This window comes from Arachis hypogaea, chromosome 3, assembly GCF_003086295.3.
Source record: "Arachis hypogaea cultivar Tifrunner chromosome 3, arahy.Tifrunner.gnm2.J5K5, whole genome shotgun sequence".
NCBI lineage: Eukaryota > Viridiplantae > Streptophyta > Magnoliopsida > Fabales > Fabaceae > Arachis > Arachis hypogaea.
In genome coordinates, this window is record NC_092038.1 from 6,004,279 (window position 1) to 6,018,021 (window position 13,743).

Below are 13,743 nucleotides of genomic sequence, written 5' to 3' on the forward strand. Positions count from 1 at the left end.
AAATTAATATTGTAATATTTAAAATATTTTTTTTCCAAAAATATGAAGACTTGAACTCGAATCTCTTAATTTAAATTATTTACATTCAAGATAATAAATGGATTTAATTTAAATAAAATTAAATAAATATGATAATTAAATCTTGAATACTCAAATTCTTTTAGAAATGAAAAGAACATATATAAATTAAAAAATAAAAAAGAAAATTAGATTTTTTTAAATGATGTATAAATATTTTTTTTATAAGTATTAAAGTAATTTAGAAAATATGCTCTAATAATAAAATAATCATCAGTGTATCGAATTTATATATTTTGTTTTTAATAAAACAAAATAAGACAATAAAAAAAGCTAAAAGCAAGTGAAAGTTGTTGGGTGCATTATTTATTTATTCATATTTATATATATAAAAAAAGGTTTAAAAAAATTTGGTAGAAAGATGAGCTGAAATTATGGCATGAATGATGAATGTATGATATATAAAAATATATAAAAATATAAAAATAATAATCTATAGCTGGCAGAAGCTGTCTCTACTATAGGGAGGCCCAACACACCAAGTTCCCAAAAAAATTCAATTTTTTTCAGATTTTTTCTCTCAACACAAAACAAAACACTACAATTTACAAACCCCCCTTTTTGCTCTCCCATTTTCCTTCTTGAGCATGCACAAAGCTCAGAACTTGAACATCAGCATTGCCTCATGAGCCATTAGGGTTCATCTCCCAAGAAAGAAGCACAGATTTTGAGGAAGATTTCGTTTGTGGGTTGCTTAGGTTACCTGCAGAAATGAGTGCATCAAGGTTCATAAAGTGTGTCACTGTTGGTGATGGTGCTGTTGGCAAGACTTGTATGCTTATCTCCTACACCAGCAACACTTTCCCTACTGTGAGTTCAATCCTCTTTCTTCCTCTTCTTTTCTCCATTCTAAGGGGATCAAGTGTTAAGTAGCTGTATTTTGAGGTGAATTTGATGATATTGGGGGATTTTGTGGATGCAGCTGAGCTGGTTGTTCTTTTCAAAATGTGAAATGGGTTTGTTTTGTAATTTTTAAATTTTATGTATGTTTTTGCTTTTTTTTTTCTTTTGGTGTGTATTTTCGTTGTCAATTTGTTTGGACCTTTTATTTGGACATGATAATGCCAAGATTTCTTCAAAATAAGCAAAAAGTGTGATTCTTTTTCCATCAATTGTGTACACTTGCTAGAAAGACTTTTAATTTGGCCTGATTTGTTGGGTGAAAGGGGGGAAATTATTGAAATCTTTGATTTTGACTTTGATTCTTAGATGCTGTCTTTATGTTTGACATGATTCTGCTCTGCTGAGTTACAATGATCCCTCCAAGTAAATTGCTTTGCTGAGATTGGTGTATCAGGCTATTAGGACTTAGATTTTTCTTGCAATAATCTTGTGTTTCTTTGTATCCATTGGCAACAGGATTATGTTCCAACTGTCTTTGACAATTTCAGCGCAAATGTGGTTGTGGATGGGAGCACTGTGAATTTGGGTTTGTGGGACACTGCTGGTAAGTTATTTCACTGTTTATATCTCAATTCTTGTTTCGGGAGTGTCTTGGTTTTGATTTTTTTTTTTCAAATTTTTTGGAACAGGCCAAGAAGATTACAATAGATTAAGACCTTTAAGCTATCGAGGAGCTGATGTATTCCTGCTAGCATTCTCTCTCATAAGCAGGGCTAGCTATGAAAATGTTGCCAAGAAAGTAAGATTGGTATATACTTATTATTATTATTGTTCTTTTTTCTCTCTACTCTGGACTAATTTTTTCTTTTCCTCCTTTTCCAGTGGATTCCTGAGTTGAGGCATTATGCTCCTGGTGTTCCAATTATTCTTGTTGGAACAAAACTTGGTTAGATTCTTGTTCTTTCTTTCTTTACCTTCTTGATGTTTGATGCCCTTGTTATCTACCTGATAACCTTCAGCATGATAGTAGTTCCGTGATCCGGTGAAGTTTCATCTTATTATCATACTAATTGCTGTCTTTTACTCGTACTGTGTTTCTTTCATTATTAGAAAGTTGGGGAATAGATTCTGGATTCCAATGTCATTGCTGTTATTTTTTCCCCTTTGATTGCTTGTTATTCAGTAGTGGTTTAGAGAAGAAAGTTCATCCTCGAAGGTTACCTAATTCATGACTTTAATCAAGAATTGATTCAGTTATACCAAACCATTTCATGGAATGCTTTCTTAATTTTGTCCTTTACCTCCTTGTTTAACTAAAAGGCTAATGTAATGATTGTTTTAAAAACTAAATGGCTGTTGATAAATCTTGAAAAAACCTTGATTTATGAAGAGTATTAGAAAGTTTAAAGTGACAGAAAATTGCTACTACCTAACATGAGTAATTTTCCTTGGTGGAGCTGGTGTTTGCATAAGTTCGTTTCTTATTGACTCGTTAGAATTTCCATTTCTGATAGTCAATAACAAAAGTAGAATTCCTAGTCTGAAAATTTTGTCTCTGGTCTCAATTTTTCATATGGTTTCTTTTGGAATTTGTCTTCTCCCATATATAGTGCTAACTGCTAACTTAATTATATGTATTTAATGGTTTCATTGTAAAGATGTCATTATTAACTTGCTTGGGCATTTCTTGACAACCAATATGCGACTTGTGTAGATCTTCGGGATGATAAGCAGTTTTTTCAAGATCATCCTGGTGCAGCGCCTATCACCACAGTGCAGGTACTTCCTAGCTTTTATTGCTTCCATTACCAATATTCATTGCTATCGCTTTGTGTCTTATTTCATTGCCTTTTAGCCTTCAGTTGGTGTTCTTAAGAGAGACCATCTGCTTACTTTATACATCAGTGATCTGATTTTCTCTTTGTTGAAGGGTGAGGAACTGAGAAAACTTATCGGTGCTCCAGTTTACATCGAATGTAGTTCAAAAACACAGCAGGTACATATATGTTCTCTGCATCTATAAAAGTTCCAAAGGTTAGATAATATCACGGCCCTAACGATATCTGCCTTTGAATACAGAATGTGAAGGCTGTTTTTGATGCGGCCATCAAAGTAGTTCTCCAGCCTCCAAAGCAGAAGAAAAAGAAGAGAAAGGGTCAAAAAACCTGTTCCATATTGTGATCTTCTCAGTTCTAAATTGGTAGTTGGCAGAGGATGACATGACTGTAGCCATTTCTTGGTAGTCTTTGCCATTCTATATCTTATATACTATTTCCAACCTAGAGGAAGAAATCGCCCGGCTCAACTGACCACATTTACGGTTCGCTAATAAGCATCAATCTATTTGTCTCTCTGGCTGTAGGATCTGTGTACACAGTCATAATCTCAATATGTTTGGCATGAACAAACTTCTAGTGCTCTTCTGGGCTGTTTTACCTGTTGTATTGACACTATTAAATGACCATTTCCTTCTGTGGACATGGTTTCTATTTGGATTGTAATGTAATGTAATGTAGGAAGTGCTTGCATATGTGCCTTGATATGAAACTAAGTATATGTAATTATGTTAGCTGCTTAACAGACTGAAATATAGTTGGTTTGATTAAGGGTTCATGCTTTCATCTGTTCCCTGAATTTTAATTTAGTGTGGGATAAATATCAAAGGTGTCAAGCTTTGACAATCTAGAAGGTTATGATTATGGAATTATGAGGGAGAGTATAATCCCATATTAAAGTGGAAAATGCATGCTGCTAGTTAACAAAAAGAGAATCCTAAGCTGTCAGCAACTTTGTGCATGCATGGGAATATGCATTGCATTATTAAGATTCACAGAACAAATCTGGACTCATCTGTCACTTGTGACTTTATCAAATACTCAATGGTTGGCTATTATTATTAGGCATCCAATAGATTTGTATCTTGCATCACTGGTTTTAGGATTTGGTACATTTCACAAAGGAAATGGGTACCTCAAGGCCTAAAAGGAAGAAAGAGACATGTTTGAAAATGTCAACAGATGCTGGATACATTGTAACAGACAATAACATGCAATCGGCTACATAAATCACACTATGACAGGTGCCAAAAATTCATGAGTGCTTATAGTGTGTCATATGAATATGGTTATAACTATTAAAATGACTTCTTAAATAAACAACTTAGCAGTAACTTAAAGTGCTTATGATTAATTAAAACTTTGAAAGATGAACAAGGTAAAGGTTTGAGCAGCCTAAAACACAAGTAAAATGGCAAACACCTTTCACACATTCCCCATTTCCTAAAGCTAGTTTGATTCTCAAAATCTTATCATACCCCCTTTTTCCTGAGGAATATATACTGTGCCCACTTCCATTGGTCAAAAACGACAAATGGTACTAATCTTGATTCCACTCAATCTCTCTTCAAACACCACATATATGCTTCCATTAAATATGGCTTCAACCCTCTTTTTCTTTCTCATAGAATTCTTTGTACTACTTTTCATTATTTGGCCTTCTCCAATCATTCCCCTCCTGATTGCTTCTTCCACAAATCTAATATCAAGTGAATGGCATCCAAGAGAATCCTGAAGGAGCTCAAGGACTTGCAGAGAGACCCTCCAACTTCATGCAGTGCAGGTAAAGAACTTAAACCATGCTCTTATTATCATTATTATTAGGTAAAGAGATTGATCCCTCTCAACTCTCAATCATAGTCATATTTGTCTTCCCAAATGGTGTTCTATCTAGAAATAGAACCTGAATTCTTATTGGACCTTAGTGTGTCTTTACCAGTTCACCAACACCCTTATTGATTGAATTGGGCCTTTAATATCAGTTTTAACAATACTACAGTGTTTTGTAATCTACTTGCATTGCTAACTTGTTATGATGGGTTTTTCAGGCCCTGTGGGTGAGGACATGTTCCATTGGCAAGCAACAATCATTGGCCCAAATGACAGTCCCTATGCTGGTGGTGTCTTCCTTGTCACTATCCATTTTCCTCCTGATTATCCCTTCAAACCTCCCAAGGTACAGCCCAAAAACTTCACCATATTCATCCATTAATGTTATATGCAATATTTTTGTATATACCATTTTTGTGCATCTTCCATTTTTAGTTTTGAAAATGATTGATAAAATGTCAGAGAAGATAAAAAAAATTTGTATTTTATACCATAAAAAGAAGGTATACAAAAGAAATATATAAAAAAGTAGTTCAAATATCATTTCTCTATTCATTTATATATATGCACTGGGTCTGTGTTTTGATTAGCTTTTTTTAAATTCAAAGCAGCTTTAATCAGAAGGTAACTTTCATCACAAAACATGTTTATAACTTTATTTTATCATAAAGGGTTGGATCATTGGCAGTATGTATGGAGTCTTATACTATAGGCTTAACCTTAAAAGGATTAGTCCTTTCTGTGGGAAGTGGATGAACAATAAATAATAAAAGGTTGAATGAATCTGATTAATATAAAAAATTGTGAACTTTTTGCAGGTTGCATTCAGGACCAAGGTATTCCATCCCAACATAAACAGTAATGGCAATATTTGTCTAGATATACTGAAAGAACAATGGAGTCCTGCTCTTACCATATCCAAGGTAATGCATGCATGGATATATTTTTCTTGTTCTGTTTCATGATATGATATGTTGTATAAATGCTGATTGTCAAAGCTAATGATTTTATGCAGGTGCTGCTGTCAATATGTTCATTGCTAACAGATCCAAATCCTGATGACCCTCTTGTGCCTGAGATTGCTCATATGTGCAAGACTGATAGAATAAAGTATGAGTCCACTGCTAGAAGCTGGACTCAGAAATATGCCATGGGCTAAATAAACAATAATAACATCTTGTTGCAGGACTTGTCTCTTTTTGGTCTCTTCAACTCTTTGAAAAGTATTATAATTAATATGGCTTTGGAAAATTAAGCCATGTTGGATTCATGTGAGAATTGGTTCTCAAATCTCAAGGCTAAGGCTTTACCTTTGTAATTGGAGTATAGTTAAATAAATGATATTCTGATTTGAAACTTCTGTTATGTTCTTCATGGTGAATGTTTGGAATAAATGAATAGTTGGTCAGCATCTAACTAATTACTACTTTTTTTCTGTTTTAAAATAAGATATTTTAGAAGGGAAATAGCATTTGTTAAGGGTATTATATTATGTTACAACTCGGCACATGCTTTACTACAAAGAGATTAAGGAGATTTTATTGGGGACTTTTAAATTCTTGTCTAATTAGTCTAAATATGACCAATTTTTGGTGATAAGTAAAAAACTATAAATAAACTTTACTCTTTTATGTCTGTGTTAGACAACTTAATTTGTAGGTACCATAGTAATAACCAAAAAATAAAAATCTCTAAAAAAATATGTTTAACATAAGTTATCACTTATCCACTTGTTGATCACACAAATATTTGACCCTACCTTTGTCAAGATAGGAGTCATAGGACCATAGGGTTCTTGAACTTATTTTTTTAACACTTTTAAATTAATGCTTAATTATATTAATATCTATTATATATTTCACATCTCTTATGAATAAAATCTCAAATTGTTTATAAATATTAGATATCTCTTATTTTATGAGTTAACTTTTAAGATTGAATTAGATTCACTTAATTTTAATTGTAATATGATATTAGAATTTATCCAATTCACTATTATTGGCTATTTACCTGCAAATGTTTACAATCTTAACGATTATTTATAAACGTAAATAATTATTAACAAACAACCTGCTTAAAGAGGGTTTGAATTACACCAAAATCCCTTTCTCTCTCCCGTGAAGGACAAAGTATGAAACTTTCTGGAGTACTGTCGCCACTGCCTCAGTCACGGCCGCAGTGACCTTACTCTCCTCTAGGGCTGGCAATATATACCCTATTCGTGGGTATCCAATTCGAATCAACCCGTTTGGATAGGGTTATTACGACTTTTTTTACCTAAATACGCATGTAAAATACTTTAATTCCCAAAATGCGCATGGCTGGAAATGTTTCTGAAAATGCGCACTGCTAACTCGCAAGGATCACACACGAAATGAAAATAGGATGCATATTATGGGGGGTGTCCACGAAATGGGTTTTGGCCACTAACACAAACCATTTCATTTGTATCAGCAACGAAATGGATCACCTCACACATGGCACACACGAAATACACCATATCACCTATGGCAGACACGAAATGCACCATTTCTCCTATGGCACACACGAAATGGCCCAAGTCACGTATGACATCCACGAGTTAGGCAATTCTTGGGAGGCACACACAAAATGTGACTCCTCACGTGTGGCAGACACGAAATGGGCAGGGGTTCAGTGAAGGCAGCAACTCCTTACAGTTTTCGTACGAGCATGCATTGGATTGATTGGGAGGCAATTTTTTGTACTCTTGTGAATGTGAAGCAATATAAAAGGGGGTGAAGGGAGGGGACCAACTCGAAGGTTAAAAAAGAGAAGAGAAGTAGTGGATTGTATAGGATAGTTTTCTTTGTTGGTGGGGTGAAAAAAAGTTTTTCTGCTGGAGAAATATTTTTTTAATTAAAAAAAATGAGTGGAAGTAGAATTAACGTGGAAGAAAATCTTAATAGGTTGGATGAATTTCACATTTCTGCTCATTTACATGTGAATGTGAGTTTTTTTTAATAAATAAATAAGAATTTGTTAATGATAAAAAATTGTTGTAAACTGAATAATTGTGTTTTGATGTATTTCAATTTCAGCCGGCACGTGTGTTGACTCCACATGGCACACTGGTTGATGTTTTTTCTGTAGACGAAGCAGATCCGAGTATGGAGATTAGGAGGCAGATGCTTGAGCCGTATCTAAGAAGAGCCGGCTTCTATTATGCGTCTTTGATAAAGCATTTTGAGTACAACAACCCATTGATTAGCGCTCTTGTGAAAAGATGGCGCCCTGAGACCCACACATTCCACCTCCCATGGGTGAGTGTACTGTCACTTTGGAGGATGTTGCCATGCAGGTGGGGTTACCAATCGACGGTGAGCCGGTGAGCGGCACTCTAAGGTCATGGAGTAAGTTCCACCAGAGGGATATTTGGCAATGGTGTGAGGAACTCCTCGGTGAAGTTCCCGACGAACATGTTGGGACCACGAAGTATAACATAAAATTGAAGTGGCTTAGGAGTAGACTACAACAAATGCTTCTTGACTCTCCCGAGGAAGCCCTCGAACGGTATGCACGTTGTTACATTATGTATTTATTGGGTGGTGTTTTACTTCCTGACAAAGCAAACAACACGGTTCACGTACGTTATCTTCCTCTCCTGGCAAACTATGACGCCATTAGTACATATAGTTGGGGTAGTGCCATGCTCTGTTGGTTGTATAGATACATGTGCGTAGCGACTGATTATAACGTCGATGGAATGTCTGGCTGTCATACATTGCTGATGTCTTAGATATACTTCAGGCTTCCTTTCTGGGCACCCGACGTGATGAGCCCATACACGTTTCCGTTAGCTAAAACGTAATATATTATGTTACATATCTTCCGTATTTATAGCTTGTGTTGTTATTTCATTTGTATTTTTATTTAAATGTGGTTATGATCATGGTGTTCTTTCATAGATGGGAGGGCAAGCAAGGAAAGAATGACTATGCCGAGCAACGCTTACAAAGGCATCGTCTGAGGTTGGACAATTTGAAGGTGGACGAGGTAATTCTTCCTGTTGTATGTTCTAGCATGAATTTGTTTTGTCCCTGAAAGTTCGTCTACCTGTGTAAATGACACTTGGCTTTGGTAGTTTCTGTGGATGCCGTACAGGGATGCACGTATTCTGTCGAGGGTGCCTGCCAAATTTCTTGGAGCTCCACATGGGGATTTCTATCCGTACACCGACTCCACAGATCCCTGCAACACCTTTATGCAAATGGTCACGTCTGCTTGTACCATGGGGAATATGTGCTGGCATATGACATTTGAATCAAGTTGAGCATGATCTTGCAACGTCGCAGACGCCAAACAACTGTGAGGCCTTTGGTATTTTCGAACTTCCCAAAATCTGGACGCCCTCGTCTTCGCAACCCTCACCATCCAGCAACATTGGTCACCAAAAAGTTTGCATCGACAAACATACCTAGTATGATCTGACTCCACTACTTTGAATTCTGCACTTCGACGGATATCGTAGTTCTTAATAGCAAGCATTGCTGCATCCTTACTCAGGAATTTCAAGCCAACCTCGAGCTCCATTTCACCGGTCAAACCATAGTTACTGGGTATGTCCTCCGCATTTGTCGAGTTCATTGGACCAAGACTCAGGTGCAGGTAGTGATCGGGGGTGCTGCTGGAAAGACCTCCAACTCTTGCGACATTTATCGGTTCAACACCAGTTGGGATGACCCTTTCGCCCTCAACGGGTTGGGTTTTCAGAACAACTTCTACTTCCTCTCCGCTATCATCCTCAATCTCATCTTCCTCAGAGGAGTCAGCCAACCCATCGGCCATTCCTTCCGGATATGCGACATGGACAGTAGGAGAGGGACGTCGATCAGGAATTTCTGCATTTTGGGCGGGGGCCACGAAGGCGTTGAAGGATGGACTACGAGCCCTACCAATCTCCAAAAACGGAATGCCTTCACCAGCACCGGAGTTTCGCATTTCCTCCACGTTATTCGAACTAGATGAGCTGTCCCTCACATCTTGGAGCTTCACACAGAGTTCCATCGAATAGATGCTTCCGATGCTACGATGATATGAAAACATCATCGACACGTGCTGGTCAGATTTAATACGCATTTTCTGATATGTAAACGAACTTGCTACCGCAACCAACATCCTGTAAATCAGCGTACTGATCTCCTTTTTTCCAATCAAACCAGTGTTCGTCAAAATAATATTTTTTAGTTGTTGCAAAGATGATTGTGGGAGAATCGTTATCCAAAGTGGGTCATCACACATAAAGATCACGCCCTCAGCTGTATACAAAATTTCTCCGTTGGGATATATGACCACATAAATGTGTTCAGATGCCATTATGACACTAAAAAATTAATGAAAGCAGCTTCTATGAAAGTGGAATTTTTGGAGAAGAAGAAAGGGTAGAAGTGAGAATTGGAAATGTGCAGTGGGTTTAGATCTGCTGGAGAAGGGTTTTTATAGTCTAGCCGTTGTTCCAATTCATGTGTAGTACACACATATTATGTCATATTTCGTATGCGGTACAAGAGACATGGAGTGTCCAACTCACCTCGGTATTGCACGCATTTCGCGACTGGTGTCCCAGAGTTGCTCCTTCTATTTTACTGCTGCTACCAAGGAAATGGGCTTGCCATTTCGTGGGAGCTGAACCTGATATGGTTTACCCATTTCGTGGGCACCTAGAGTGAAATGGTGTTGAGATCTATTTCACGGGTGCAGGCCAAGAAATGGCAGTGCGTATTTTCAGAAACATTTTCATCCATACGCATTTTGAGAATTAAAGTATTTTATATGCGCATTTAGGTAAAAAAGCCGGGTTGTTACCCTACCCGCTGCGGATAAGATAAGGTAAGGTGTAAATTTGTCCGTGGATAGGGTAGGGTACGAGTTTAGGGTTTACCCTATCCTACTCTACCCGCACTTTTAATATATTATATAATATATATGTAAAAGTTATTTATGTAGTAAAGAAAATGAGTCTTGTACTCACAATCTTCCTCTTATAAAAACTTAAAATAATCACTAAGCTAGTTGATGATCATATTATTTATAATTTTATGTTGAATTTATTTAAGATTTTATTGTTTTTAATTTTAATTTGAACTTAATTTTTTTCTATTTTATTAATATGTATGAAATTTGGAATGGTTGAATTTATATTTGTTTGATTTTTTTTTGTTTCTGCGGATAGGATCAGATAAAGTAGGGTTTAGAACTTTAGGGTGCGGTAAAGTTAGGGTTGAGATATTCTCAACTTGCGAGTAAAATATAGTAGAATTTAAACAAATTTTCAATACGCAGGTAGGGTTAGGGTAGAGTCTAAACCCTACCATACCCTACCCATTGTTAGTTCTAGCTCTCTCCCCGTTTCAATCTCTTTCTCTTTTCTTTCTCTTCTTCTTTATCATTTATCCTTTTTCTTGTTCTACACTTATAATCTCATTTTTACTCTTTGCTAATCACATCTCTCACTAGACAAATTTAAATCTAGAGACAATATTCTTTCTACCATTATGTTAATGTAAAAAAAGTGATTTAAAAAAAAGATAGTTGAAATATTTTCAAAAAAATTTTGAAGTTATTTTTCTTTCTTTTGTGATGTATTAGTCCTCTTTATAGATATTTTAGATATGATATTATAAGTATATAATGAAGATAAGAAAAATTTGTCATTGGTATAAAAATATCTTCAGAAAACTTTTAGATTTATTTGGAGAAGAAGAGAAGAATTTTTTATGTTACAACATTTTTCGTATAGAATTAGAAACAAAAGAAATTGTAATTTGTCTCTATTTTTATCTTATAAAATTATTTAAAATCAAACTATATCTTCTTCTCAAACCATAGTTCATTATAGAAATTATCTATTTCTTTTAGTCTTAAATCTAATATGTTCTCTGTAATTTGTAGGTGTTGTTTCACTATTTTTTTAAATAAAAGTTTTTTTTATAAAAAAATAATAATTAAGACTTGAGAGTGAAAGACATTTTTTACCTGATGAACTAATAATTTTGAGATTGAGTTAAGCGCTCTTAATCTGAATTCTAATAATAGTTTAGTAGGAAAATCAAATGCTATGAATCAGTTTGCTAGTGTGATAAGCCAAGTTTTTTTAACTTCAATTTTTTTTTCAAAGGGTGGTTGCTACTCCTAATGAAAATGGAAGCACAGATCAGCGTATGTTTCATATTTTGTACATGAGGTTGAGGTATATATTGACACTTAAATAATTTAAAAAAGAAGTCCTCTATTATTCTTAAAATGACACATCTAATCCAAGTTGATTAATCATGAATGAAACTAGGTTTAATTTGCCTTTATGTCAATCAATTTCATCAAATAGTGAAGAAACCACACACCACTATTCTTCATTCATCAGCTTCCATTGGCCAAAACTATTAGTTTCTTTAGACACCTACCAATCATAATAAAGTAGTTAGGTTTAATGCTATTTATGCTCCTATGTGAAAGTATATATATATATATACAAAAACAGTTGAACAGGCATTACCACACATAATAAAGAATTCAAAGATAGCAGTGATGATGATAGAATTTCAATAGGGTCTTGTATATATGGAATGGCAGCATCTAATGAAAGGCTTATGGTTGTTGTTATTCCAGAAAGAATAGGGCATATCCCCCATCAATATGTGGTTCCAAATATGCAGTTGAGTAGGCCATGTATTTAGTACCAACTTTCTTATTTAATATCATTGTATATTATTCATCACTGTGGGGAACCCTTGTGATTTTGATGCTTGAACTGTTTTAATAATTCAATTATTCGTTTGAATCAAGTTAATATAAGGGACATGCCATGGCACGAGAAATAAAAAAAGAAAGGTGTATTCACTTGGTGTATGTAGATGCATCATATATGTAGCGAATTCAATTGGTGTATGTTTACATTGATATAATATATTTAGGGAGAATTGCATAGCAAAAATAATCATTTGTATTCAATAATGGTATCTATTAAACAAGAAAATTATATACATGTGAAAGATAGATTCTATGTGATAAAAGTATTTGAATTCTAATTTTTTATTGACTTTTTAATAAAATTTCTAAAATTATCTCTATATTTCACCACCATTTCTTCTTCCAACAAAGATACTTCATTTTTTTCATCCACCACTATACTGTACTTTTTTTGCCCCACTCTTTCTCAAGCTACTGTTGCTACTTCTTCTTTTTTCTATCGTTCTTTTTAATTGCCAATTTGAGTCTTTGACCTCTTCAATTGATTAATGATACTTTCTCCTCTTCTTCTTCTTCAAAGCTTTGATTGCAGAATTGGTGGAAGACTTATTCTGACTAAATCCCCATTTTGGTCCCTGAGATTCACGCGATTACTCATTTTGGTCCCCGAAATTTAAAATTACCTATACTGGTCCCCCAGATTTAAGTTTGGGCACTAATATGGTCCTTCAACTCTTTCCGGTGATGATTAGGCAAATGGAGTGCTGAGATGACACCCTTCCTGTCACGTTGGACGCTGTAACAGCTAGTTAATGTAGCGAGGGTTGTATTTTTATCCAATTTAGTCCCCCTTATTAAAACTTTGTCATTATAACTCAGATAAATAATAAAATAATTAGGATTGTAGGGACTAAATTAGATACAAATATAACTCTCGCCATGTCAGCTAGCCGTGACAGCGTCCAACATGACAGGAAATATGTCATCTCAGCACTCCATTTGCCTAATCATCACCGAAAAAAGTTGAGGGACCATATTGGTGCCGAAACTTGAATCTGGAGGACCAGTATAGGTAATTTTGAATTTTGGGGACCAAAATGAATAATTGCGTGAATCTCAGGGACTAAAATAGGGATTTAGTCACTTATTCTCTAAGATTTTCTTCTTCCTTTTTTTTCGTCGATGTCGTGATGTGCAGATCCGATATTATTAGGGACTTGAATTTGTTCGTTTGATCTTTGAAAAGGTTGATTGAGTTTTTTCCAAAAAGAATTGTTGTCGAAGAATAAAGACGTAAGGGTGGTGTTTGTTTTCGGTAGGACAGCAAAGAGTGAGGAAAAAATACCGATAGTGAGAAGGACGAAGCTAAGTCGTCGGTTTGGGAAGGGTGTTTTGATTTCTTTTTACCCATTATTTAAATTTGAGAATACACTGAATTAGAATTTTGGGTTTA

General features: G+C 35.1%; 2 protein-coding genes across 3 annotated transcripts; both read left to right on the forward strand.

Moving 5' to 3' along the window:
- Positions 1-415: 415 nt before the first annotated feature.
- LOC112789084 (rac-like GTP-binding protein RAC1) lies at positions 416-3,527 on the forward strand. Of its 2 annotated transcripts, XM_025830838.2 has the most exons (7): positions 416-888; positions 1,438-1,525; positions 1,611-1,720; positions 1,804-1,867; positions 2,636-2,700; positions 2,852-2,917; positions 3,001-3,527. In XM_025830838.2, the coding sequence occupies exons 1-7, from the start codon at positions 790-792 to the stop codon at positions 3,100-3,102; spliced, it is 594 nt and encodes a 197-aa protein (XP_025686623.1). In that variant the 5' UTR covers positions 416-789; the 3' UTR covers positions 3,103-3,527. The 2 variants fall into 2 exon arrangements, with proteins under 2 accessions (XP_025686623.1, XP_072082474.1); XM_072226373.1 differs by lacking the exons at positions 1,804-1,867; positions 2,636-2,700 and having other exon boundaries at positions 464-888; positions 1,611-1,751; positions 2,784-2,917.
- A 128-nt stretch (positions 3,528-3,655) lies between these two features.
- On the forward strand, positions 3,656-5,946 carry LOC112789086 (ubiquitin-conjugating enzyme E2 28). Its single transcript, XM_025830839.3, has 4 exons — positions 3,656-4,539; positions 4,805-4,932; positions 5,405-5,509; positions 5,602-5,946. Exons 1-4 carry the CDS (start codon positions 4,470-4,472, stop codon positions 5,743-5,745), a joined length of 447 nt encoding a protein of 148 aa, XP_025686624.1. The 5' UTR covers positions 3,656-4,469; the 3' UTR covers positions 5,746-5,946.
- The last annotated feature ends 7,797 nt before the right edge of the window (positions 5,947-13,743 follow it).